This window comes from Varroa destructor, unplaced genomic scaffold (genome assembly GCF_002443255.2).
Source record: "Varroa destructor unplaced genomic scaffold, Vdes_3.0 BEIS01000002.1, whole genome shotgun sequence".
Taxonomy (NCBI): domain Eukaryota; kingdom Metazoa; phylum Arthropoda; class Arachnida; order Mesostigmata; family Varroidae; genus Varroa; species Varroa destructor.
Genome location: NW_019211455.1, coordinates 55,140,351 through 55,166,619, shown reverse-complemented (window position 1 = coordinate 55,166,619; position 26,269 = coordinate 55,140,351). Strand labels below are relative to the sequence as shown.

The following is a 26,269-nucleotide window of genomic DNA, read 5'->3' as shown; positions in this document are numbered from 1 at the left end:
AGCCTTAGCAGGAGATTAATCTAAATATAAGACCAAGACAAAAAAACTTCAGAGGCCAAAACATATTGTGTTAAAAAATTTGTACCTGTTTACGCTAATTATTGTGTAAATTTTCAGGCAGTCAGATAAAAATTTCCGATAAGAACAGGAACGCCGCTGATATCATTGCTGTGAAGAATAAACATATGATTTGGATGCAAAATTCTTTATATAAAGGATATATATTGGCTGTCAAAAATAGAACTAGTTCCTTTACTTGGTCCATTCGAATTAAACAAAATACCTGGATTCGATAGTTAGTTAGTGCTAAAAAAAAAAAGGGCAATGCATTTATTTCTTTCAGAAGCGTTTACTAACGAGGATCGTATAACCTTATTACAAGGACGTTCATTATTCTTAAAAGCTGTGTCATACTGTTGAAACGAAAACAACCTTTCTTCTTTAATTACCGTCGAAATGTCGCAACTTACCATGTACATGTAGAAATGTTATGGCCCTATCAATAGAATAAAAAGTTCAACAATATGGACGGGTTTCGTTCCGTTTTGTGATAGCGGTTTCAGGTTGAGAAAACCATATTATCATATTCTAGTTATATAAGTTATATAACCTTACTTTTTAATGATGAGTTTTGACAATCTTATCTTATTAACATGATCGAATGACATTTTAGATAGCCTGTATGAACTACAGTTACACTGTATCATCAATAAACACACAGTATATTAAATTATTTTAAATACTTTGCTTAACATTTTTTTTATTAATAATCGTCAAAAAATACATTGCAACTTGTCTATAAATCAACATTTTTCTGTTTAATAAATAAATTCGCACGTCAACCAAAAAGGTCTGACCCGGTTTTTTTGGCCTTCGCCCAAGCTTCTTCACGGGTTTGCTTTTCCTCTTCGGACGGCTCCAGGGAATTGCCATCAGCATCTAATTTCCCATTGAGATAATCAATCTCGATTTTTTCTGTATAGATAGCCTCAAACAGGTCCTGCAATTAGAAAACAAATCTATATCTTCTGAATGATGATTTAGTAAAAAAAAAAAATGTACGGGTTTCACAAGAACAGACTAACTATCACGAAAAGCTGGAACGTTGATTGACGGACGAATTTAGAGATGTCAAACATTTTTTGTCGAGTCCAAGCTTCAAATTACAATGGATTTACGAAAGCTAGGCTTGGCAGAATTAATTAGTTCCATCAGCACCTTTTTTCCTAATAGATCAAAAATCCCGAAAAGTCTGCTCGACTAAACTATTTGCGTATTTATTTTTTTCATAGAATCCCTAATTAGGCTCTAACGAAACAGCATGTTTTATAGTAGCTTAGTATATTAGTAGCTAAAAAATAAAGCACAATTTATAATGAGTAGCTTCCAATTACGCAATTCTGTTGTGCGGTATATAGGAATGCATTCGTCCATTATGAATTTTTCGGAAATGTTCGTGCTAACAACTTAATAACCAAATAATCAGTACAAATCTAAAAAGAATGAACGAAATAAATAACAAAATGGTACTATTAGAAAGCAACACAGTACCTCGGCGGTAAACGCACTTTGCACGACATCGGGAACGTTGTACGATACGTAGGGCTTAAGTTTGAAACCGTCAAGGTTCGGAACGATAATCTCAGGGATTAACTCCGGTTCGATCTGTTTTGTCCCGTAAAGAAAGGGCATTCGCTGACCGTATGATTCATCTTCAAGATCTGGGTTCTCTCGATCATGGATCAAACCGCGTTTCGAGTTTGGTATCCAGAATTTGCGAAAATTCTTTCTGCCAAGACGAGCCGTCGACGTGCATATCCCCCGAACAACTGTGAGTCCGGTCATTTTTGTATGACCTGTTTTTCGGTCTTCTTTTCCACCTAAAAACACTGCATACAATTTGTATCCAATGCGAGAATGGTGACGCTGTACAATCAGCAAGACTGAAAAGGCGTTCCACCACCCAGCCCTAGTGTTTATCTGTTAATGATCGGAACACTCGCGCAGAAAGCACCGTTGTTTTTGTTAAGTGTTCTTAATAGAACGAAGGGTTCGTAGTATTGTCTGACAACACGCATGCGTTCAGTCACAAATTCCGATGAGTCCAAATACGGCCGTTGGCGGACCGATTTGGACAGACAATTTAAAGGAAAACGGATTATTATTGACAAATTCGCCGATTTCTGTCGTGATTTATTTACCGATGGTCAGCGGAGAACAAATCTATCAACCTACTGGTTTTTCTCAGCGTTCAGATTGATGCTAGCATGATTAGTCGCGACCTGTCAAATGCATGAAATACCGCAGCTGTAAATGATAGAGGGGGAAAGAGGACTCAACAAGTCGGTCGTGTATAACCAAAATAAATCGAACAAAATGCCGTTGTTACAACTACAATTGCCCAGAGTAAATTAATTTATGTAATTACGTTTCGGATGCGAAGAAGTTAACCGTATTCGTGGCTGGGTGTTTGTTTGTTAATTTTTCAAAATAATAGTACTCTGTATTTAACAATAGGCCTTATATACCCATTTATAAAAAGTTATGAATTGCTAATTCAATAATAAGAATAATAATAATGTAATGCCTCGCGTGAAACACTCGACCGAGTTTTGCTGTACTCATCCCCGCTGTGAAGTTGAGGGCAAAGCGCGCAGATTTGCCAAGGCAAGTCTTCTTCGACAGGCAAGTAACTTTGAGAATTAAACCATACTTATGTCAGTGATGGTTACTTCTGTGGTGCTTAGCTTGGTTACATTTTTTTGCTTGCCGTAACTGAATTGTGCGCAAGTGGTAAATTACATATACATACATAAACTATGATAGACAGACTAAGTTTAGGGACGCAAAATATGTGATAATAAGAGTTAGTACCACTGATGGAGTATAAGCAGTATAACTTGTTCGAGCTAATTTAAATCATTGTGGGCAAGTTCTTCTGCGCCAATCGATGTTACGGCTTAGTGGGACATGTTGACTATACACTAAGCAACTAATCGGTTTTCGATACAGTATGAAATGCTATATTGCTGCCATATAAATGAAATAAATAATAAAAATTAATGAAACGAATTCATCAGTTTTAATGACCATAATGCAGAAAGTCAATTGAGAGTCAAGATGGAAAAGCTAATCCGCAATGTAATTATTGAAAACACCATGGTAACATTTTACTTCGTTTTTCATGTACTCCTTGCATATGTTTAGCATCAGTTGAAGGTTCACGCCGAAAAGACGCTTAAGTGTCAGCACTGCTCAAAGGCGTTCTCTGTTGCTTACCTGCTTCGGCAACATGAGATCGAATGTAATACATCCGTGACATGTAAGGCTTGCGGGGCCATATTCGCCTATCAAAGTTCACTAAAGAGGCACTACAAAACAGCAGATCATGGACCCACGTCCGGTTTGTCATCGTAAGTATACTTCGTCACCATAAAAATCCGCTCTAGGCACACTACGCTCGCTATTTAGGAGCATGACCTCAGAGACTGTGTGATATGCAAAATTTATGGTCTAGAACATCGACTTTTGAAATACGCGCATCGAAGCTAGTTGTAATGCAAATCTTAACAGTCTACTAGAAATTGTAAATTATTGAAAATTGTTGTTATGTTTACATTATTACTGTTCTTATGAAAAATTAGAGATATATCCGATGTCGAACCTCATTCACAAGAATCGGATCTGCTAACGAAATTTTGCCACGAGGCGATGTCGTATATGATTGAGTAAGGTTCGACCCTACAAAACGATCATATGGAGATGGTGTGCACTTTGCAAGCAGTGATTTACATATATTTGCTTTGTTTTACTGTCACTGTTTTCAGGGGGCAGCCAGTATCGAAATCGTTGTCATCAAAAAAGAACTTCCAAAAACCCACCATCGTCACTATTCTGCCCCTTCACATTGTGCCAGTCTATATCCCTACACCTGGTTCGACTGACGCATCTAACATGGTCAACACTTACCGCAAAGAAAGGCTTATCCTACCGAAAAGGGTTACCAAGAAGGCCGCATCAGTTCAGGTTGCTCGACGCATTCAACCCAAGCTAACAGTATCCACCCAAGTGTCCTCTTTGGACTACGACCACTATCGTATGGGGCACAAAGAGTCACAAGCTTGTGTCGATGCTACAAAGACGCTAATATCTGTGTCGACATCAACCGTAGCCGAAAAACAGATCTTCGCCCCTTCGATTTCCACCCAAACCAATTCAAGCACTATGTGCAATGTTGCTGTTGGAATTGACGAAGTGCTCGATGATCTCCAGAAGCTATTCGAAAAATCGTCAACTAACAGCCAGATTACCTCAGAAATTTCTTCGGAACAACACAACTTTGCACAGCAACAACTCCAGGGTGACCAAAATCAGCATAATTCAGCGCCTCAGAGTGACTACAGCCATCCCTCAGATATCTTACGGGACGTTTCATGTTCTCTTACTGCTACGACAAACTTCCACCACGCAGAAACCCAGACTTATCAGCCACGCTTTGCTCATACGCACATACAAACTTCGTATTATGACAACGAGGCGTTTGATGGAAGCTTTCTTTCCAATAGCGCTTCGATTGTCCCAAATGCCGCCGCACACCAACAGCGGGCAAGGGAACCTGCTGTTGTTCATGTAGGTGTTGGAGGACCGCCGTTCGACGAGAGGATTTTCGGCCACATGGAAGTTCAGACGACGTCGTTTGAGCCACAGGTGCAGAATTTCGGCATGCAGACCGCTCTCAATTTTGCCGGAACTGTCCTCAACGGACAGGGCAATATTGCTGAAACTCAGACATTATGCGTTTCGGCACTCGATGGCTTTTCGCAAACCGGAAGTATGGAACTATCATCCGTGGAAACGCAGACTATTGAACAATTCTTTAATAGTTTAGAGAATCCCTAGGAGAGGTCGGTCGAGAAAACCACTTCGAATAACCATACCTGTATAATTTTAGAAAAAGTAGTGACTAATGCAAGGGCATGCAAACACATCATATTGGTTTTTGGACAAAAATGAAAACAATGGTAAAATCACAACTAGTTTATAAGCAGGGTAGCAGGTTTTAACGAACATGCACGAGAAGGCAAAAAGTCAAGAAGACTGAAAGGTAAATGAAGAAGTGTTTCACTGATGTTGATACATCCTCGTTGTCGCGTAGTAAAATAGGTTGCTCGGTGAATAAACTTGCCAGCAAAGCTTGTTGATTTTGCTATGTCCATGGCTACGTTTTATTGTGTTCATTATCTACCTAGTAAATCAATATCCCTTAAGTAGGCTAAGGGACTTGCGTGATTTGATACACGAACATCTTGGCCTCTAAATAAATGTGAGCTTGAGTCCGTTTCTTTATCTTTTGCCTATTCTAAACACCACAACCTGATTGCAAAGCACACTAATTACATTTATAGCTTAACCAACAATCACGCTATGTGATCAGTTAAATTCAATGTTCAACAGAAACCTGTAACTTCTTTTCGTCGAGCCATTTAGTTAAGAAAAAAGGTTATGTTGCAATGGTTACTTTTCGCCACATATGCTTGACACGGGGAGCCGTATTAGGCACTATTTGTAAATGTGTAACAGATTTTCGGTCTAGGTGTAGATATGGTTCTAGTATGTTAGATATCAGGGCAGTCTAGTGATGCTGCGTTGATAACATGTTTGCCTACTAAATTTCGGGATACGTAAGATAGACTAGGTCTGATACCGCGCGTGGATACAATTTGTTTCGTGATTGAAGCGGTCATCTGTCTGAAGGGACATCTGAACGGTTAGACAAACGCAAAATTCAAAACACCTCGATATAAAGACAATGTGCGAACATATTTTATTTATCTTTGATTTCTGAATAGCTGGGTTTGCTTTGCCTTAAGGTCAGTTTCAAATTAATCTCCGCCCACTTATTAAAAAGTAATCGTGGCTAATAACATTAATTTATTGTACAAATATACAGAGGAGACAGCAGTTGCTAGCAACAATGTATTCAATGTATTACAGGCTTTGCTATATCACACGTTTCATTTGCAAATGGCTAATAAATTAAATTGATCTCTGTTTAATATTTTTTTTAATCTGAGCCTTTCTCTGCCGTTTGCTAGGCTCAAGCCCGCTGTCATATTCCGAAATCCTCTTGCGTTTTGTCGCTATCGATCGAGCGGCCTTGGCATTAGCGAATCTTGTCTTATTTTCATTGTGAATATGTCTAGGCGCCTTTGCACCAAGCGCTCTTGGTGGATCACTTAGACAGAACATTTTAGCAACATGACCAAGATGAAGTTCCTTAAACGGTGCAACTTCTCTCAGATCCAATGGATAACTTGCTGCTGATCGGATATACGTAGTAAAAGCGTTTCGAGCTAACTTGAGGAGTTCAGGCTCTCTTTTGACTTCTGCTTCAAACGTCAAATGTAACGCTGCGCAATAATCTTCGGCCGTCTTCAGTCCGAAAGATGGATTCTTCCGCGACAAATAGTCCCGAAGCGTTTTTACGTAATTGATAACACCGCGCATCGGCATCTGTCGGGGCCGTATGTGCTTTTTTGCAAGAAGATTCAAATACTTGGCCTGACAAGGCATCAACATTATAATAGCACAGCCTTTCATGCCGATTCGAGCTGTTCGGCCTACTCGGTGCACGTAGTCCTGTAGACTTAGTGGCAATGAAAGCTGCACGATAAGATCGACCCTGGGCAAATCGAGACCACGACTGACCACATCGGTCGTGAACAACACACCTGATTCTCGGCCTCGGAACTGGTTGAATACTTCGATTCTGTCGGACTGGGACATCGTTCCGTGTAACCGGTAGAAATTCACCTTGTATCCAGCCTCTAGGAATGCCTCAGACATGACTCCAGAAAAGAGATTCAGATAGAAGTCAACTACACCTTGTGTTGGCAAAAAGACAATAATTTTATCTTTTTGTATTGCACCCCGAATAACCATGCTAGACAAGGCAACCAGGTAGAGTTTTGTCGGACAGATCATAAACGTCTGCTCTAAGCTTTCCGGTAGGACAAAGTTGTCAAGGGCATTTTGGCACTCACTCGACGCGTCTATGAGTAACGGGTTGCTAAGCGACAGGCCCGCCAGCTTTTCTACGCCTGGCGTCAACGTGGCCGAGAGTAAAACAGCATTCGATTGGTATCCTTCCCGTTCGCGTTTCCATGCCTGAATAATTTGCGAAATATTTTGCTCGAAACCCATCTCGAGCATGCGATCAGCTTCATCAATCACGAGCCAGTCGGCGGTCTTGAACCCGAACACACTTGTGTGGTGAAGATGATCGATAAGCCGACCCGGTGTACCGATCATGATCACCATGCCTTTTCGAAGTCTAGCTTTTTCTGACTTTTTCTTTTCACCACCCATCAAAACTCCCGGGACAATCCATTTGCACGCATTGGATATAGTCTCTAGACACTGGTACGTCTGCAATGCTAGCTCTCGAGTCGGGGTTATGATCACGACGCGGGTACCGGTTTCCCGCTTAATTTTCGGCTGCTCCAACATTAGTAAATGGAATATGGGTACTGCGTAAGCCAATGTTTTTCCCGATCCCGTCGGCGATTTAATCAAGAGATCCTTACGAGCAAGCAAGTGTGGTATGCTCTTCTGTTGGACAACAGTTGCTACGGTGATTTTCAGCCGGTCTCGTATGCAATTGACGAGATGCGGATGGATATTTAACTTGGAAAAGTCGTCATCAGAAAATAATCGCAGATCCACTCGTGGCTGTTCTTCGTCTCCGGAAGCAGGAGCGGGTAATTCGATCTCGACATCGAACGGATCTTTTCTTGTAGTCCGTTGTTTGTCCTTGAATTGAGAGTCAGGCTTAGACTTACCTCGCTCATAAAGAATCCCTTCGAGTTTTAGCTTTGTTTTTAATTGTGGCACGCTAGCTTCGCCAAGCGGTAAACCATCTGCAGCTGTTTTATTTGGCGGTAATGGTACGATCCCCTCATTGCGCAAAGGACTTTGCTGGTGGGCACTTTGCAATTTCCTTTCATTATCGTTTCCACCATTTGTATCATCTTGGTCACTTTCAATCATTACTGCTTTGGGAAATATACGATCCGTTTCCTGGGATGAATCCTCGGAGGAGTCATCGCATTCAATAGCGGTACTCTTGTCTTTGCCCTTTTTGGATAGTTCCTCTCCACGAAGAAGCGCATCAATGTCGATCGGCTCAGCCGTGTCATCTGAGCAGATATTCAGAAGCAACTCGCCTCCAGCGTCCATAATAGAGATCTGAAATAGAGCAATAGGTTATGACAGCCTTACTTACGCCTTCATATTAGATATGAAAATATGCACGATAGCGAAGTAAATATGCACATGGCGAGAAATAATTAACGGCAATGGTTAGCTAATGTAGTTCTATTGTAATTTAGTCATTGTCAAAGCTTTAATGTGAATTACACCCCGCGGTTGGTACTTTTTCATTTTGACAATACACTGCCCAGAATTACCTAGAGTAAGTAACTTTTTTAATCTTTTATTGTGCAGCTTAAGTTAACAAGAACATCTTCTCTTACAACGCAGAAGGGGAAAACAATTCTTGCTCGATGCAAGAAAACCCGATTGAGAACGCTACTTTTGAATTGTACTATAATACCACGCATGAAAGATTGGTACTTTCGCTGATTAATACAGAAAATCATCGTACACACTAATATAGATGTATTATATTTAATTTGAATGTACCCTCGTACTGCATGACCATTTTTTCCCATTTTTGCATACGTACACGGTAACCTTAGGAAAAATTACAATGCTGGTCAACGTTTTAAGCACAGCATTCTTTGACTCGTGCCGAAACCGGCCGGAAATTAAGCAATTAATTTAAAATGGCCAATCAACTTAACGTTTATCTTCATAGTTAACATGCCAGTCAGTGATTTTTTTTGCCACATGTAATGTGCATGGATTTCACAAGCTTTAGCTCAAGGTCATCCTTTTTATCTTTTTTTTTTCAAAAATAATAACTGTATTAAAGTAATTTTGCCGAAGTTAATATTCGAACATAAACGACTATTTTGCCATAGATCATCAACTTTCACACCTCTTCTTCGTAAAACATGGACGTGTATTATACGACTGTTGACTATGTATCTTCAAAAATGTCAGTTGGACCTCAGTGGATTACATGAGCCTCACATCTCACCTTTTTTTTTGGTGTCTGAATACTTCTTCGCACACTACGACACCCTCACAAAAACACAGGTGCTCTCACTCAGATGTTTTTTACACGCGGTTCTGAAATTGCACGTTGTTTTATTTGGATTATTGTTGTTGCACTAAATGCAAAAGCTAACCAAAATGTAACACCCGTGCGACATCTAGTCTCGTCGGGCCCTAGGAGAAAATATGGCGCGAAAGCCCCAAAGCCTTCATGGATTTGCCTAATTTATAGTCGTGCATCATTAAAAAGCTTTGGCACGGTTTTACAAAATGAAACTTATACATAGCATTCATTCTCAATGCATAACATTCATGGAAAAAGATTGTTCACGCATCGTTTTGTTGCGAAATTTGCTAAAACACTTTTTAGCTCCGGTTCTGATCTCGGTAATATTCAAGCACCTTTCCACCATATGCAATTGTGTTTTTTCCAATTCTAGTAAACATTATTTTATCAATAACTCTAAGAAAATCTCAAATAGGTATAGTTTTAACTGTATCTTTATTACGCTGACACTTCTCTGATACTCCTTTCGCCTCCTTGCGAAACTTGTAAAGGAACTCCTCTAGGACTTCCTTTACAAGCTCCGCTGCTTAGGTTAAGTCATAGTTCGACACTTGCGTTGCGTAGATCATGATTGGTTTAACATGTATGCTATAAGTTTAAATTACAATTTCATATAGGAGAGTATAAATAGGATCTAAAAATTCGGTGTCAATAAGAGAGTGGATGTCCTAGTGACGATGCAGCGGTAATGTGTTTGTCTAATAAACTGTAGATGTATAAGGTGATCGAGGTTCGGAAACGAGCCTAGACACTTTCCGTTTCGCGCCAAAGAGCCAGCTGCGCGAACTAATGATTTACGAAAGCTGTACGGGACGCAAAATTTAAAGCCTAACTAGGTTTAAAGAAATTTACTTTTTAATAAAAGTCCCAGCAACAGAGACGGTGATTAAATTCGTTATTCCCTCTTTTTTTCGGTTCACTCAGATTGCTCGTGAGCCCTTGAAACAATACTAGGACCAGCACGGAGGTCTATTGAAAATAAGTCAGCTATGGAGAAAATTCAAAACGTCTCAAGGCAAATGGTTTCTCAAAGGTGCTCGAAATTGATTTCACCAAAGAAACAGGCAGTAAGATCTTTCAGACCCTTAATAACTTTAGAAACAGAGTTAGTAATGAATGAAACTAATAAATATGATAAGAATTATTTTGTCACTACTTCGCTCATTTATTAGGACTGGACTTCGTAGCAGTTTTTGGGCTGCTATAAATATATAGCTAATTTTCATACATGTGTCTATTTGTGTGTTACATTTATTCGTTTTTGGTCTTATAATAAATATAGAAACACTTCACCAACATGCACATATGTGAATAAATGTATTACGAACTCGTGATGTAATTCTTCTTATATGTACACGTCAGCTTTAAATACTCTACACGTAATTACCACAAGCGTATTTTACTATTATATATATTGAACGTCTCAATGAACAGAGGAAAAGACTACACGACATATGTTAAAGAGCCAAGAAAACCGCGGAGGTCTTTGAACCGGTTATTTTATAAAAATACCTCGGTAGTATGAATAGTATATCGTAATGCTTAATGGAAACGTCATCTATTGAATTAAACGACTTCTAAAAACAGTTATACAATCAAATGATCACAAACTCTCACTTAGAGGATAACAACTGTGTTTTTTGCTGAAAATTGAAGGTTTTGTAGTATTGATCTAATGTAGGCTAAACGCTAAGCCAACAATTACAGCGCATTTCAGTCAGAAATTTGCTCATGCCACTACCAACTAAGTACAATTCACATCGAAAATGCTTGACCCGAGAAAAAGCAAACTGTAAATGTTTCCATTCCAACTGTAAATTCCAACTCGATGTAAAAGTATCGATGGTAAGGAACTAAATATCCAAAGGCTTTGTGTTTCAATATAATTAATTCTAACAAATTTTTACCCTAATGTTGACACCAACATCAGCTCTTGACTATCACACCCACAGTAGATGATTACGTTTATCGTGCTCGTCCAATGACGATCTTTCCACGCTTTATCAATACGTTAATTTTGTTAAACTACTATACTAAAAAGCTTATCATCATGAGCCTTTTCTCGAAGAATGATAACATCGCCTAAGTTCACTTAATAATATAATTTTTCTCTTTATTGCTTTATGTACATTTCAATGATGTGTACAAACACGATATTTTCGCCAAAATGCCTAAAAACTTTTCCGATCATTGCCGTACACGAAACAACAACGATTCTATCATTAATTAGAGTTCAAGTTAACAGGAATATTAATCGAAAATAAATATAAAACAATCTGAAGTTTTTGTATGGTTCTTTATCCTGAACAACGGTCCATGTTAATATTCTTGTTCTTTATTTTGCAGAAATACTATATGAACAATCAACCACCGGCTTTGTATCTGCGCTGGATGTCCGACTGCTACCACTGACGTTAAAATCAAGTACCTGCCGAAACCCCATTAAATCTAGGAGTTATAGGTAGCTCTTCCTTTTGAACTGAAAGAGTGTAATATCGCAGGTCCAAGTAAGGCTCAAAGGCCGTCAACGTAAGGGCACAAGGGCGTTAACCCAATAACAATGATGGTAGTTCTCGTCATAGCAGAGTCATAGAGATGCAAAATAAGAATATTTAGGGACCGCTTGTCCGGAACGTTTCTCATCTTTGAAGAAACAAATTGTGCACCTTCAAGTTGTTTAGGACTTGGCCTTAATAGCTTTATCGATGTCAACCATGTGCTCCTTGAGTTTCTCCCATTGGTCGATGGACAGGGCGATGCCTTTTTTGCCCGGACGCGTTTCTCCATTGCTGTCTTCGTAGTATTCACGAATGTTTACGAACAGTTTGCCTGAACGGTTGAAGAGGTACGTGGATATGAAAAAGAGAAGATAGTATTATAACGTTAGGAGAACAGATCATTATATAATAGCCGGCATATCAAAAACTGAATTCCAATTTTGTTATTACAATTAGGGTATAGTAGACGAGCTCAGAATCATTGCCTTTACCTTTAAAATCACTGACGGAAACTTGTCGCATCTTGCTCAGTTCAAAGGTGTCTTCGGCGTCAGACTTCCTTTTTTTCGTTGGGACGGGGTTCCTATCTTCGGGACCCGAGTCCGAATCGGACAGATCCTTTTTGCTTGGTTTCGGCATTTCAGTACAATCTGTGCGATACTATTTATCTATAACAAAAACAGTGAATCTAGTCAGCTAGTATGTTCATCAACCGAAAGGCACTTTTGGGAAAATAAGCAAACGGTATAAATGTCGCGTTCATGCAAAACGCGCTTTGTGAAGATGAGTCGATGGCCTCCTATTGAATAAAATGGAATGCCCGATTGCGAGTTAATAATAATAATGACAGTAATATAAAGTCAGCTAACCGGTACTGAAATCCACTGGTTTAGACACAATGTTAATGTTGGAAGATCGCCACGCATAAATAAGTGTGCATACATAAGTCAAGTGTCTAATGACATTCGAATATCAGACAAGACAGAGTACTACAAAGACTTGCCAATTTGTTTATGAGATACAAGATAAAAAAGCAGCAGTGTAGCTGCACGACTGTTTTTTTTTTTTTTTTTTTTTTTTTTTTTTTACTGAACCTCTTTAAATGGAGTAAAGCATCGCAACGAATTCAATACCCTAGTCGTTGACTGATAATCATTCACATTCAACAACAATATGAAATATAATACAAATGAAAATTGAATGCACCACTGTATACGTTCAGTTGTCGATCATGCAGGATTCTTGTTGAGCACGACTAACTATATTAACTAAATTGACGATATGAAAGAATAAATCAATATCATAAATCTTTTTTACACATCTCCCTATAAAGCAAAGCTTGTTACCATAGCCACATTTAGCCCTAGTTAAATTCACAGTGCCGGCATAACGTTGTTTAGCTTACGTAGGTAAGAGGACTATATCTGCCAAAAGCTATTAATGCAGAATCTTCTACTATTTATACTTTCAGATCATTTAATACACCCAGACAAAGATGAACCCTTTTGTTGCTATTCAGATAGAAGCCAAGCGAGTAGTGTCTGCGACTCTTATCTACAAATAAGCTCGGATACATTCGCAGCCTTTTCGAACTTGTCAACAGACAGCAAAAAGAAACGATTGATACAACTACTCAGTGGAATCGTACAATTGATTTCTACCTCATTCGGTGTTTTTTTTTTGCCAATTGTCCAGTGAAAAACGCTTGAGCCAATGACCAGTTGGCCTGGTGGTTCTTTTTAGCAGTGCCACAAACTGGTGTCAATCACTTCAAATCGGATTGATAAATACTACGTGACATCCATTGGTCCGATTCGTCCATTTCAGTTATTTGATCGAGATGAGCAAGTATAGTGTCTGTACGTACATCAAACATGCGCGCCAAGGCCCGTCCACTTTGAGATCGGTCGGCTACCATCGCAGAATCCAACTCTTGGTTATTGATCTTCGCAGAAGGTCTTTTACGAGACTCATTTTCACGTTCCAAATTTCCGTGCTGGAACCTTTTGAGCCAACGGCTCAAAGTGTTTCTAGTAGTACATCCTTTACTGAGCACGAGGTTTACGCGGCAAGCTGTCTCCGCTGCCATAGCTATTCGTAGTCTACTTGAATTTTTTTATTTTCCAGGGCTCACCGCAAGTTGCTTGTTAAAAGCCCGAATGATTCCAATGAACGGTCTCAGATGATCACTATAGCTATACCCAAATTTAGTGAACACAAGCCATAATTGTTTCACTGTTGAAAGCTTTTCATATAAGCTTTTTGCTCACGTGAAAGATCCCCATCTTCCCGCTTTCGTATTGGAGTTTCCGCTTTTTTTTTACAGCTACCATACATCCTTGTTTCAATATCGAGAAACTAGAAAATGTTCTAAATTTTTTTGCTTACCCAGGTACTGGTTAGCTATTACTGAATGCACTGCATCTCACCGATAATAATAACTATGATAAAATACGGAAAAACAAGATGCCACGATGAATCGCACGCGAATACAAAGCAAAAATACAAATCACCTGAACAACACATGGCGCGAGCTTGACCTCAACCTCGGGTCAGTGTCTCTTCACATTAACTTTGCTTGGGTCTATTTGATAATCAGTCCATGCTATATTAATCAGTATAGAGGTTTACCTGCTTTCAGATCGACTGTCTCCACGACACGGCAACGACTACCCTCTGTTCAGGCAATGGCAAAGTTAAGTCTGCGCGCCAAACAAACAATCACATAGTATGTGGACCCTGTAATTATGACCGAACGATTTGTCTCACACAAAGCGACTTGTACTAACTAACTGAGCAAATACAGATAAAGACGGACTCGTAGTGGCGCAAAAATGCCGGCCTCTGCCCTGTGCAGGCCCGAAGCAAACAACGGATGACTGCCACAGCAGACGACGCATCGTCGAGATTGCCCAGAATTCTATCTATTAACTGGCGCCAATGGCGGGCTGATCGAAAAGGCGGGAAATGAGATCGGAGATTTCCTAGTTTTAGAACGTTTACGATCATGCCAACGAAAGTAACGAGGCATTAAAATATTAGTAGTGTACTGTATAGTTACTATTATATATTATAGTCGATATTGAAGCTAGGATTTGATTCAGAGAATACGCTATGCTAAGCGATCTCGTCACGTATTTTTAGAAGCTATAGGTAATAATGATTCGTGGTTCAGATCCTGTTTTTAGTTAATTTGCGAAATGTCTTTGTTAAGCCATTGCATAACATCGTACACAGACGCCAACAAGATCTATTTTGCATTATTGCGACTTCAATACAATTTAGACAACTCCGAAGTCTAGGGTACGGATGTCAAGCACTACTTTAGGCAGTTAACTTCCAGCACAGAGTGTGTCTATGCATAGCTTTTAACTTGGACCATCACATATCCCTAAGTTTTGAAAGCTAATATATTATTACTTCGCTGTCACGTAGAGTTCGATATACTTTAGGCCATATAAAGTGAACGTCCGCGACCGCCGGGCAAACTCGTCAGTTGCTTCTAGGGGTTTTCCTATAACTGGTATTGTTCGTAACTATTGTCAAGAAATCTGAAAAGGAATTCAATTATACAAACACATTGATATTATAAATCGGTATTTCTCTTTACCTCGAGAAATTAAAAAATAATCAATAAATCAATTCAAGTCTGTCTGTCCGTTCTCCACATAGAAAAAAAACTAGGGTTTCTTTTCGTCTTCTATCTGTTACCTTTGTACATTCGTCCTTGGCCGAGAACTTCATTTCGCTCACTTACTTAACTTTCATAAACAGTTACACACTAATATCTACGATCGCTTCTGTTTGTATCGTATTATTTTCTAGACAACGCTCCCCGGCCTTAGACTGAGGTCACACCTTCACCTTGGAAACGTCGTTTGAATTCTCACCTCAGCCTTCATTTAACCCTTGCTTCCGTCTTTTATGACACTTCTTGCGTCGATAGAGATCCGCATTTTAGCTTGGCTACCGGCGTCCGGAGACGCGTTGGGTATCAAGGATATTTGTCTATATGTAAAGGTGTGTACATTTCCTCACTGTAGCGTCCTCCAACGACTACGATGAACTAGCATCGTGAAGGACGACTCTTTCGGTCTCTCTCCTTAAATCTCCCCTCAACCCGTTCTATTTATGGGGCGCAATCGACGGCTAGGGACGCACTGTCTGTCTGGGTTATACTGCGCTCGCAGTGTACCGGTCTCGTGGGCCTCCGCTTTGAACGACTTGAGAGCGGTAGCAACCTAATTCAGGTACAGACACCCAGAGCGTCCGCGGACAGGAACCGGATTGTCGGAGCAGAAGGGAGGATAATTTTTCTTCTTTCTTTTTTACCGGTCACAATCCACAGCAGGCCTGCCGCGAACCCTTCCTCATAAAGTATTTACGAAATATCATGATCTCGAAAAACGTCGTTACGATAATCTGTAAACGGGTGCTATGCTGTTCAATATCCAGGTAGTGGCTTTATGTCTGTATGTGTTTGGGGCCATGTTGTCTGCATATACATCTATATAGCCAGTGGCGCAGCGTGGCATGACGCCCAGGTCTAGAAGTGCCGCTAAGCATTTCCTCATTCGAAAGACGAACCAGTGGTGGATGGTCACGCAGCTCAAGTTCATACTAAACTTTCTTTTCTGTTCTGCGGATGGCCATCCAGGTAGCAGCAGAACAGCCGATCATGTCTGCGTCAGAAAACGAGGGCGAGAGAGCAAATACACTCTATTGGTTACAGATGATCAGGTAAATCACCCGGAGCTGTCTTTGAATAGTGCACCGGAGCCGACGGCCTTGGCCTTCAACCGGAGCAGAGATATTGGAGTCTGAGGTGCCTCTTTGCCAGTGGTGATGGCAGAAGTAGCAAAGTTCTTTAAACACATGAAGTTAAGGTCTGCAACACAACCTCGAACTTCAACCCTCAGGGACGGTGAATCTTACTGGGTCAGGCAACAAAAAAATACAAAGAGAAATAGTCCATATAGATTGGTGCTGTCCTTCGTAAGTTAAAGGAAGTGCAGCACCAAAGAAATCGTCTAAACTGTATGTTTTACAAATAAGACTTGCCTATTGGAAGCATACCAAGTGGACGCTTCCCCATCAGCTCTGTCAGACCAGTATGCGAACTGCCATAGACTGCGTATGCTGAAGCAGAACGCGCGGCTTTGTTTCTCCGGTAGCAGGCAGACTACTAAGTACTTCCACTACAACTACTGGGGGTCACCCGGCAGTGCTCCGGTAGATAGGCCAAGCAGGCCCTTCCTACAGCCGGGCGGCTCGCTCTGTCTGCGTATTGGCAATGATAGTTTTTTGCATAACGGAAGTGCACTGTATACCCCACTAAAACTGAAGGTTACAACTGATTAGCTACTACCATCGGTAGTGGTGGGCCATCATTCAGGACTTCTAGCTATACTGTACCAAGACGGGTGGCGAAGAATAGCGACACAGGCAGGGTGGTGTAGTACATACGATATGTATGAAAACGCCGAGTCCAAGAAGAGGCGAACGTACTTTCTATGGAGATCGATTTGTCGTGTGCCGCTTCCTTGTTCGTGGCCGTCTGTGAATGAGCGAATCATGCGACTGACTGATTGTTTTTCAGTCGCTGCCTCAAAAAGTAGCTAAGCGTGTAGGCAGACGCTTGTAACTGAGAACGATCTCTCACAGGGAGATGATTCGTGCGGCAGGGTGTTCCGGTAAAAGTTTTGAATATAGGTTCATGTATGCTTTTTGTTAATTACCGATCACCTTGCCGTTGTCGAGGTGCTTATGGTCGTCGCGAAGAAGGTTGAAAACGATGTGCTTTTCCTAAAGAGAAATTGTCAATAGGTATTGGCCAAATTAATCGTGATGTTACCAATTTCTTATATACCGTAGTTGCTATTATGCACTTCACTGTATTGTAAACACTACCATATATATATATATGAGCTCTTATGATATGGCACAAATAACTTACGTTAAGTTGAATGTAAGGTCAACGAAGTAAATGGGATAAATTCACGACAGGAACGAGCGTGAAGCTAAACTCGTGGTAACGTCCAGTTGTACACTGTCGTCTGAAGAACGCCCACAGTGACTATATTACAATAATATCCATGAATACAAATAGACTTACGCATTCTGACTTGTGTTCCTATTGTAAACTTGTATTGCAAAGTCCAATACCGACCCCCAATATGTCGGTGGATCTCATTTTTATAACAAGCAAGCACTGTGCAACGATATCGCTTATAGAACGCTGCAAAGGCACTGCGTGTGACGAGCACCTGCATTGGATAAATTTGTTCGATGGTGTGCTATTAGTCCATTCCCTTTCGACTCGGTCTAGTCAATTTACATGAGACAAACTACTGGGGCAAATTATGATTTTCAACGTACGTTGAATTTCGACGCATTTGGCATGTTTGACGATCCACGTCATCTGCGACAGATCGGGTCACCACTTCAATTCATCTTGCACAGAGTAGCCAACCGATAGTCCAGCCGGCAGTATCCGCGCGTGTTGTTGTGCGTCTGCCGGTAGGTGAGCAGTTCGTTTAGAGCTCGTTTCCACGCACAGGATTGGCCGTTGCTACGTTTCTTTGACGTTTGTAGATGCGACATGGGTAAGCCGGCGTTACCCCAAAGGAAGATGTTGAAACCTTCTTTTGGTCACACTCTCAAAAATGGAGTTGAGCGTTTCTTTCACAAGACCAAGTTAGTGGTAACTGCTATTTTTTCCGTTTGTTTCCTGAACGTGAAGTGTGTCTTTCAAATGCGTCGTTCATCTTATACGATCATGCGTTCCATACACATCTGCTAGTTCTCTTTAGAAATAATCTATGTTGATCACGTTTAATCGTCTGTGTCACTGAGAAACCCATTAATCACAAGAGAACTATACGCCTCTATTTGTCTATGAGGACAATTAAATCACTAGACTTTCATCAATTCTATCATGTCGGTATAGTCTTCTTCGCTCGTTTCGCCTTTCCGCCAACATAACGCTCATGTTGTCAATCCATCCAACTATCGTGTCCCATTGCTTTAGTAAATTTGTGTTGATATATTACGGTTCCACGCCATGAAATAAATACCAATATCTATTTTATGATGGCATTATGGTTCAAATTCGTCAAATACCCTCCATATAGCTTCATAGCATTGATGAAAATTAATCTTCATATAAGTAGAAATCACACCAGGGTCGCGCTGTGAAACGCAATAGGCGAAAATGGTACGATCATGACGTATTTGACGATTGTGTTAAGTGACGCATAGCCGATGGGGCAAAGTAGTCTTGGCGTGGTAGTTTCCACCCATTGAGTTAATCTAGCAAAAAATTGATAGATAACCAACATGTGGCTTTTTTACGTGGTTTTGCATATTTTCCTATCTATGTATGTTTACAGGGGCATATTTGCACTGAATGACTCAAAGCAACGAAGCAAAAGAAACAAGAACATGCCCAAAGGACCTTGTCGGACAAAGGCAGATAAAACGTTTAAAATTCGGGCACGATCATCGACGAGAAGTTGCTGGGATTACATGACTTCACCGACGGATTTTATAAAGGATATGCGTGTTTCGGATGACGCCTAATACACTGGGAATCGGACGTTCAGCTCTAAATCAAATAACGGGTTGGCGTATGCTTTCATTCGCACCTCCGAGCCCTCCCCATGGTACACCGAAACGACAATTTTGGAGCCCTGCCAGTATGAATGTATACCCTTTAAAAAGCAGAGTCAAGAAATGTAACTTCTCATGGAGTTTTGGCTTTAACATATTGACATGTTTTATTGCTTACAATTAATTTTTTTTACTGGTAGCATATAAGTAGTTGATGATTTAATTTTGGACGCGCCTTTACATTATATGAAATAATGGCGTATATGATCTATAATTTTAGTTATAATAAAAAAAAATACGATATTATATATGCAGCAGAAGAATCACGCGAATAACTGAGACGGTCGAATGTCATGACATATAAAAGAAGTAGCTTTGAGAAATTAGTTATAAGCTATTGCAGCTTTAGAAATACTGGTCTGGAATAGCTTAGTCCCTATCAACTTTTAGACGAACCTTATGCTAGACTTTTGATCTTGTTGGCTTTCTGTATTATGTGATCGTTAAAAATTGTAGATTTAATCAAGATTTTGTTTTTTATTGAAAAAAAGAATTATCATATAGTAATAGTTTGTTATTACTGCCTTTTCAGGAATTAGTATCCCAGACGATTTCCGTGACGCAGTATATGCATACATACATATATTGATACCTCAAAATATGGAAATAGAGGCCAAGTGTTTCGAATTTGTTTTTTACATTCATTCATCCATCTATCTGATTTTAATGCATACTACGTTTGTATTGATTTGTTTGTACATTTCTGTATATAACTGACAACCCGTCCACGAAACTTTTATGAAAACAGAGAATATACGTCTTCATGGATAGTTGTCTCCGTTATCGCAATAAACAACACGAAAAAGTTGTATGATTTATTGTTGTATCAATCCACTTAAATCGAGATTATTTTCGTGTTCATTTATATATATATATATATATAGCTGGTAGGAAGTAAATACTGACTAGACAGGTACACTAGATCTAGTCTTTGTAGTGCATTACGTCTTAAAAAAGAACAAAGGTAACGTAGTTACAGTGATACAGTGTCGAAATGGGTTGCCAAATAGGGCGTTTATATAAAAAATAGTTTTGGGTTTTCGTTTATTGTACCAATCCCAAATGTATAAAAAAAACGATATGCAGCCACTAATTCCAATGCGTATCACTACCATAACTGTGACCGTCATCTTACTGTTTAAACGTAAACAGAGAGAGCTTTTAGTCTCTTATGAAAGGCTCGTCTCTGATTCAATGAGCAAGATTAATTAGCCAGTCTTATACCGATTTTTTTATACCCAAAACTCTATGCATATATATATATATATATATATATATATATATATATATATATATATATACATACATATATATAAAGGTCCGTACGCCCGACTCGATGGGAAGCTGGGCGCACGAGTCCTTAATAGTAATAACATACCTACACATCTATAGCTGACTAGCATTTCCGACGATGGAACTATGGACGAAAGTCTGCTCACAGCGCGCCAACTCGGATGAAGTTGTCGACCGACTTTGTCCATGTTTTGCTTAAGTTTTTCGATTTGAAAACGGCCTCCGAACTAAGCCATTTTATCGCATCTCGTCTAGCCATCCGCTGAGACATCCGCCGGTTGGCTCTCGAAGACACTCTATCATGTAAGTCTCTGAACCCTTCCCTTGATCAGACTGCCTTGAGTAGATTTGTACCTTGCTGTTGCAGCTGGTGTCAGTGCCGCGAAAATATCGAGGACAATTCCACCTTGAAGAACGTCCAGGATATCCTTTCTGATTTGCTGACGGTACGCCTGCCGAGATTCTACCAAAAGGCTGTCTATTAAATAGCACAGAACGGTGAACTACTCTCAGTGTGCTACTTATATGTGTAGGCTGATGCTTTGGAGGCTAAACGACAGCAACTAGGGACAAGCAGGAACAAGCTGGCGAAAGCAAACTGCAGTATTACGGAAGTCGATGATGAAAAATCGGAGGCTCGTTCCTAGAGTAAACGTTTTTTTGTTTCATCTTCTCGGCCGTATTTCCATGTGAACGAATTTTCCCGACACGTTAACAATGCACATATATTTTACGAGAGCTTACCAATAACGTAATTTTTCTATTAGAGCCATAGTTTATCTGGAGTTCGCTAGGTAAAAACCCTTGTTTTTCTAGTACTTTGTGTATTTCTGTGTTATTTCGCTGTTTGCAGTTGCTACCAGTATCCATTATTGTACATGTGCGTACGCAGGCAAGATACAGGTGCGGCCGGAACCAACGCTTGAGTGGGTTTTTGACGCGGAGTGCGGGCCGTGGGCCTATTTGCTGAGTGACGTCGGCAGGTCTGAAGTTTCGGTCCGCAGTTTCAGCCCAACTAACCTTGACTCGTTCGGGCTGGCTGATCTCAACTCGTTTATATCCCTAAGTACATGTTCGTATCTTTTCATTGATAGCACTGGTGCCGGTGAACCAGCCGAAGTAATGGTACTTTGGATCTGGAGTCGCGCGCCCAAGCGAATTTGAGTCATTTGGCTAGGGGCCATGGTGTGTCTTCATGCGTAATGACTTGCTTCTTTGCTTCGTATATAATACTCAACTAGTGTTCTAGCGGTTCGCGCGGGTGAAGCTGTTGACTCGCACAACGCTACGTATACACTCGGTATGGTAGCATTAAATTGATCCAGGTGAGGCCGTAATGGCGGCTGCGCTGATGCCTGCGGCTTTGATAGCGGCAAAGGGTAATCAGTAGCGTTAGACGTTGTACGAACTTAACGTATTCGCGAGCACCCAGCCAGAGATCCAGCAATCGCATTCCGTTCAGGTAAGCGCCGAAAAACACCCCCACAAAAGCGGAAGCTGGTACATGCGCCGGAACTCATGGGGGTTGAAACACCGATAGAGACTATGAACGGTGACGATCACGACTGACAACAAGCAAACATGATCATGGTGTCAGTAAACCTAGTAGTGTCAGTTTCAATGCAAAAAAAACTGGGGGGTCTTTTAGATGCAGTTCCCTTGGATTAGTATAAATACCTAGAGTTAGCTACTTTCAAATACCTACAGACGCCCGCATTTTGGTAGTGTAACAGGGTACGCTTTAGGACAAGGGTTAAGGCCGGTGATTTATTGCTATACAAGGACAGATAGCGTGGGAGTAAGCTTGATACTTGGCGTCAAGGACGGTAAAGGATTAACCGCAGGACTGAGAAACGTATTTGATTTGTGAACATGAAATCTGTAACTGTAGGTAAAAAAGCTGATTGCTATAGGCGGTATCGCATGGGAGATTTAGAGATACTGGTATAGAATAATCTAACCTGAAAATTTTCGCCAGACTTTAAGGAAAATTATAGATGAGTACATCTGTGACTAACTATGTTGATCTACTTATTAGTTTGGACTTAAAAGGTGCACTACAAAACGCTAGAAAAAAACAATCTCAGTACTTGATGGGAGGTACGTGCGTGTAAAAATTGCATCAAATTCCGTTTTAGAAAAATATCATGTCTGAAAACTGTAGGCTTGTAAACTAGTGTAAATATTACCTACAAGTCTGTAAAAATTGTTAAGAGTCTACGATTTGTGTTCAGCGAAGACATAATAAGCTTTAATTAGCGTAGTAGGATCCTCATCGCCAGCATTACTACCGTAAGCTAGGGTTCAAGCGATACGATGACCAATTACTTAAAACGATCAATTCGTTTGCGTCTTTTGGCTGTCATTTTATTTCGCTATCCTCTCTGTCAGTATCCCAAAAGCTCAGCAGAAGAACTGACAGAACAGGTGGCATTTATCTGAAATTACACGGATAGTCACGGTACCAGGTCGTCCGTAAGCAAAATGTTGATCGAAGTTGACACCGTGACATAGCCCAGCTTTGAACCCAGGAATGGTAGCCAATAGTCGCAGAGAATGGAAATTTAGTTTATCTATCACTATCACTAAAATACACCTATTATTAGGAAAGTGGCCTGATTTTTTGGGTCATATCTACAAATGTAAGGTTCACGTCCCGCCACGGTAGCGTTCAGGTTTCAAGCTCCATCCGAGTGTTGTCAAACAAGCTAACTGCTGAGTGGTTAGGGCCAAAGGTAAACGTTGTCATTCCTTCGCGATCTGATAGGCCGAGCTGGTGACGTTGAACATGTTACTACATCAGATAAATATACTGTCGGTATTTATTGTTATGGATATATTACATACGTCTGCCAATATACCTACTGCAGTAGATGACACCGTGTGATACTGACCGCAGCGCAGAAAGACGCAATAAACGGACTCAACAGCAAGCGACATTCGTTTGCTTGCTCGGTTAACTCGTCAATAAGGGGTGACATGATCTGGACGGTTAGAACTCCGCCATATGAAAGGTTAGAACACGTTGTTCTAAACTTTTATATGGTCTGTTCTAGGTAGATAATTCAATGACAGTAGTGTCAGCCCTCAACTGTTAAGCGTGTAGTGGTTCGATAACCTGCTATCACTGCCTTACACTCTGGTCAAGCCATAGAATGGCTAGTTGAATAAGCTCTAATTTATATAACCAGTTCCAAGTGGCTCATATGGCCCGTGAAAGCCCAGTTCATAGAAGTTCCTCGGTGTCGAGTTTTGCCACCGTCGCTGGTTAGGGAGCGGCATCCATCCCGGCGTTTCGGCCCCGAACATTCACAGACAATGGCTGTCCCGCACCTGTCGCTACCGAGTTCCACTTGCTGTCAATTAGTAGCTAGAATGTATGTCTACGCAGCCGGCGCCGCTGTTGACCGAAAACAGAAGCCGCGATTTTGTCGGGAGGGGCTAAATTTTCTGTGACTGCCTCTGAAGAAGACAGAGCTACCAAAATCGACTTCGTGAGGATGCTGAATTGAATGAGTCCTCGTCCCTTTGCCGTTGCTGCCGCCGCTGGCCATCCGACTTTTGCGCTCTCCTCAGTGAAGATAATACGAGTCTCAAAAATTCGACCCATCTTTCTGTCGCGGCCGTGACTATTATAACCCAGACTGACAGAAATAAACAAAGAGTGTTGCCATGAATGCGGCCACAGTTTCGCAAAAATGGTTGCTTGATGGGTCGTTACAGTCGCGCAGAAGCGGAGACCGTGTTTCGAGCGGGCGGTGGGCGTCGTCGGCGTAAGTAGAATGTACGTGTTACAGGTAGCATGCATGAGAAATGAGCGTACTATGATCGTGTCCTGTGCGTACGGGAACGTCTGCGTAACTTGAGTCGGTAAAAAAAACCATTAGGGGATAACGTGATATGCTGGGACATGACCGCCCGCAGTAGCTCTTTCTGTCTGGAAATGGGTGCAGTCAAACCGGTAGCCCTAGGTAGGTACGACTGAACAAATGGGTAGGTGTTTTCATTAGCTTGCTTATAAAGCTATTGTAGACGAGGTAGATTTAGAAAGATGGCGCTTGAATAGGCGAGAGTGGTAGCGGAGAGCAACCGAATTGAGTGACCTTTTTACTCAAAGGTCCATGCGTCTAACTAGAATATTCGTTCGATTTTAAATAAGGCAAAATTTATTTGGCATGGCCAATAATGGTCCAGGGGTGCATTTGTTGTGTGTACTACTATTTATTGAAGCACTTAGGTAATTCTTCATGCTTAAACTGTTTGACTTATCTATATTTTTTAAAGGATTAAAGTGTTAATGCTTCAGTGGTAATACAAATTTGCTTTACTGATGTGGAAGTCTTAGCCGCTACAGCCTGGACGCCGTATCCTTAGTATAAATGAACGCCATAGGTGATAATATATATTATAGCCATATATTATAGCTCAAGTGTCTCGACAAATGATAGGTACGAACGGAAGTACAATTTAACTTTTGCCTTAGGAAAATGATAAAACTTTTAAGAAAATAAATTGTATCTATTTGTTTATTTAGACGACAGCTTACTGATTAGCTAGGTCGTACTCTTTCATATGTTTTTTTTTGAAGTAGTCGTATTGGAGTATATTGTTATGTTCGGTTATATAGTATTGATTTCCTATAGAAAACACGGGTAAGTTGTCATTGAAATGAGCTCAAATACGATAGATATGCACTGATTAATTTTATATGTAATTTAAAGTTAGGTAGGGTATTTCATCACATGAGATCAATGATTGTCCTGTTGCACGGTTCAGTCCGATAGCTTGAGGGCACATCGCCTCAGATTTTACTAAGCCAGTAAACGGATCAGAAAACCCAATTTCGAAGCTTTGCAAGACAAATGCTAACCTGATATACTTGTTCCAGTAGGCAGAACCAGCCAAACGGGTCGTTTGGATAGAAACCTATGATTTTGTTGCTGTTGCTACTGCCACTCCTGTTGAACGGTTCTTTTAGGCACCGAAGACTCTCAAACGTACGCATCCATATGTCGTGTGTTCCGAAGTTTGTCTGGTCACGATCGATGGTCTGCAGAAGCTCGTAAGCCTAACGAGCCTGCTTACTCACCTATTCAAGGTATGGTCTAGGTAGCAGCCCTTTTCTGTCTCCACTCGCAATCAGCCGTATGCTGTCTGTCGCTCGCGTTCTGTATATCGAGAATTTGGATGCTGTTTTTTGTGCCGCTGAAGAGTATTGAAAGTTCCGAGTTACCCTGAGGTTGACGGCCCTCTCTTTTTAACCTATCGAATTAGAGCTTCAGACAAACTCAAATAGGTGTTTGTATTCGTCAATGTTTTTCCCGTAATCATCCATCGTACGATCTGTCTATGCATGGTTTAAGGGTACCGCTGAGCACTGAAGGTCTATAAATGCCCATGAAGCCACGTGTTTAGTTCGGGCGTCTTGTGCGGAGATAACATGTGCGCTTATTAAGAACATCGCATCTTCATCAACACCGTGTGCTTACTACATTGGACCGCTCTCTTGCTACAATATTACGTTTCGTATTAGTGGTATGATTATCGCCTCTCAATTAGC

At 40.7% G+C, this 26,269-nt stretch overlaps 4 protein-coding genes and 1 long non-coding RNA gene across 13 annotated transcripts; 2 read left to right on the top strand and 3 right to left on the bottom strand.

The window, feature by feature from the left end:
* Window positions 1-725: 725 nt before the first annotated feature.
* Window positions 726-2,034, bottom strand: mRpL41 (mitochondrial ribosomal protein L41). The gene is made up of 2 exons (XM_022793007.2): window positions 1,552-2,034; window positions 726-1,000 (listed from the first exon to the last, which is right to left on the bottom strand). Exons 1-2 carry the CDS (start codon window positions 1,843-1,845, stop codon window positions 839-841), a joined length of 456 nt encoding a protein of 151 aa, XP_022648742.1. The 5' UTR covers window positions 1,846-2,034; the 3' UTR covers window positions 726-838.
* A 191-nt stretch (window positions 2,035-2,225) lies between these two features.
* LOC111245119 (uncharacterized) lies at window positions 2,226-5,221 on the top strand. Of its 2 annotated transcripts, none has more exons than XM_086979387.1 (3): window positions 2,226-2,667; window positions 3,208-3,413; window positions 3,828-5,221. In XM_086979387.1, the coding sequence occupies exons 1-3, from the start codon at window positions 2,584-2,586 to the stop codon at window positions 4,897-4,899; spliced, it is 1,362 nt and encodes a 453-aa protein (XP_086835513.1). In that variant the 5' UTR covers window positions 2,226-2,583; the 3' UTR covers window positions 4,900-5,221. The 2 variants fall into 2 exon arrangements, with proteins under 2 accessions (XP_086835513.1, XP_022648741.1); XM_022793006.2 differs by having other exon boundaries at window positions 2,226-2,685.
* A 580-nt stretch (window positions 5,222-5,801) lies between these two features.
* Window positions 5,802-9,314, bottom strand: LOC111245117 (ATP-dependent DNA helicase DDX31). The gene is made up of 2 exons (XM_022793005.2): window positions 9,164-9,314; window positions 5,802-8,247 (listed from the first exon to the last, which is right to left on the bottom strand). Exon 2 carries the CDS (start codon window positions 8,236-8,238, stop codon window positions 6,037-6,039), a length of 2,202 nt encoding a protein of 733 aa, XP_022648740.1. The 5' UTR covers window positions 8,239-8,247; window positions 9,164-9,314; the 3' UTR covers window positions 5,802-6,036.
* Window positions 9,315-11,334: 2,020 nt separating this feature from the next.
* Ssb-c31a (single stranded-binding protein c31A) lies at window positions 11,335-18,027 on the bottom strand. 5 transcript variants are annotated; one of them, XM_086979396.1, is made up of 4 exons: window positions 17,702-18,027; window positions 17,484-17,550; window positions 12,237-12,413; window positions 11,335-12,076 (listed from the first exon to the last, which is right to left on the bottom strand). In XM_086979396.1, the coding sequence occupies exons 3-4, from the start codon at window positions 12,382-12,384 to the stop codon at window positions 11,925-11,927; spliced, it is 300 nt and encodes a 99-aa protein (XP_086835522.1). In that variant the 5' UTR covers window positions 12,385-12,413; window positions 17,484-17,550; window positions 17,702-18,027; the 3' UTR covers window positions 11,335-11,924. The 5 variants fall into 5 exon arrangements, with proteins under 5 accessions (XP_086835522.1, XP_086835523.1, XP_086835524.1 ...); XM_086979397.1 differs by lacking the exons at window positions 17,484-17,550; window positions 17,702-18,027 and adding an exon at window positions 17,161-17,465; XM_086979398.1 differs by lacking the exons at window positions 17,484-17,550; window positions 17,702-18,027 and adding an exon at window positions 17,254-17,465.
* A 167-nt stretch (window positions 18,028-18,194) lies between these two features.
* On the top strand, window positions 18,195-20,260 carry LOC111245114 (uncharacterized). 4 transcript variants are annotated; one of them, XR_015320490.1, is made up of 3 exons: window positions 18,195-18,441; window positions 19,137-19,409; window positions 19,949-20,260. It is a non-coding gene; the product is annotated as an uncharacterized LOC111245114 (long non-coding RNA). The 4 variants fall into 4 exon arrangements; XR_002671223.2 differs by having other exon boundaries at window positions 18,196-18,441; window positions 19,137-19,442; XR_015320489.1 differs by having other exon boundaries at window positions 18,196-18,441; window positions 19,137-19,450.
* Window positions 20,261-26,269: the final 6,009 nt, after the last annotated feature.

Bases quoted from the DNA above. Each gene is read 5' to 3' on its own strand.
- LOC111245117 (XM_022793005.2), bottom strand. From the start codon at position 8,238: ATGGACGCTGGAGGCGAGTTGCTTCTGAATATCTGCTCAGATGACACG.
- LOC111245119 (XM_022793006.2), top strand. From the start codon at position 2,584: ATGCCTCGCGTGAAACACTCGACCGAGTTTTGCTGTACTCATCCCCGC. The intron at 2,686-3,207 runs GCAAGTAACTTT...GCATATGTTTAG, and splicing joins AGGCAAGTCTTCTTCGACAG to CATCAGTTGAAGGTTCACGC. The intron at 3,414-3,827 runs GTAAGTATACTT...CACTGTTTTCAG, and splicing joins CCCACGTCCGGTTTGTCATC to GGGGCAGCCAGTATCGAAAT.
- Ssb-c31a (XM_086979396.1), bottom strand. From the start codon at position 12,384: ATGCCGAAACCAAGCAAAAAGGATCTGTCCGATTCGGACTCGGGTCCC. The intron at 12,077-12,236 runs GTAAAGGCAATG...TCAACCGTTCAG, and splicing joins TTCCGTCAGTGATTTTAAAG to GCAAACTGTTCGTAAACATT.
- mRpL41 (XM_022793007.2), bottom strand. From the start codon at position 1,845: ATGACCGGACTCACAGTTGTTCGGGGGATATGCACGTCGACGGCTCGT. The intron at 1,001-1,551 runs GTACTGTGTTGC...TTCTAATTGCAG, and splicing joins AAAGTGCGTTTACCGCCGAG to GACCTGTTTGAGGCTATCTA.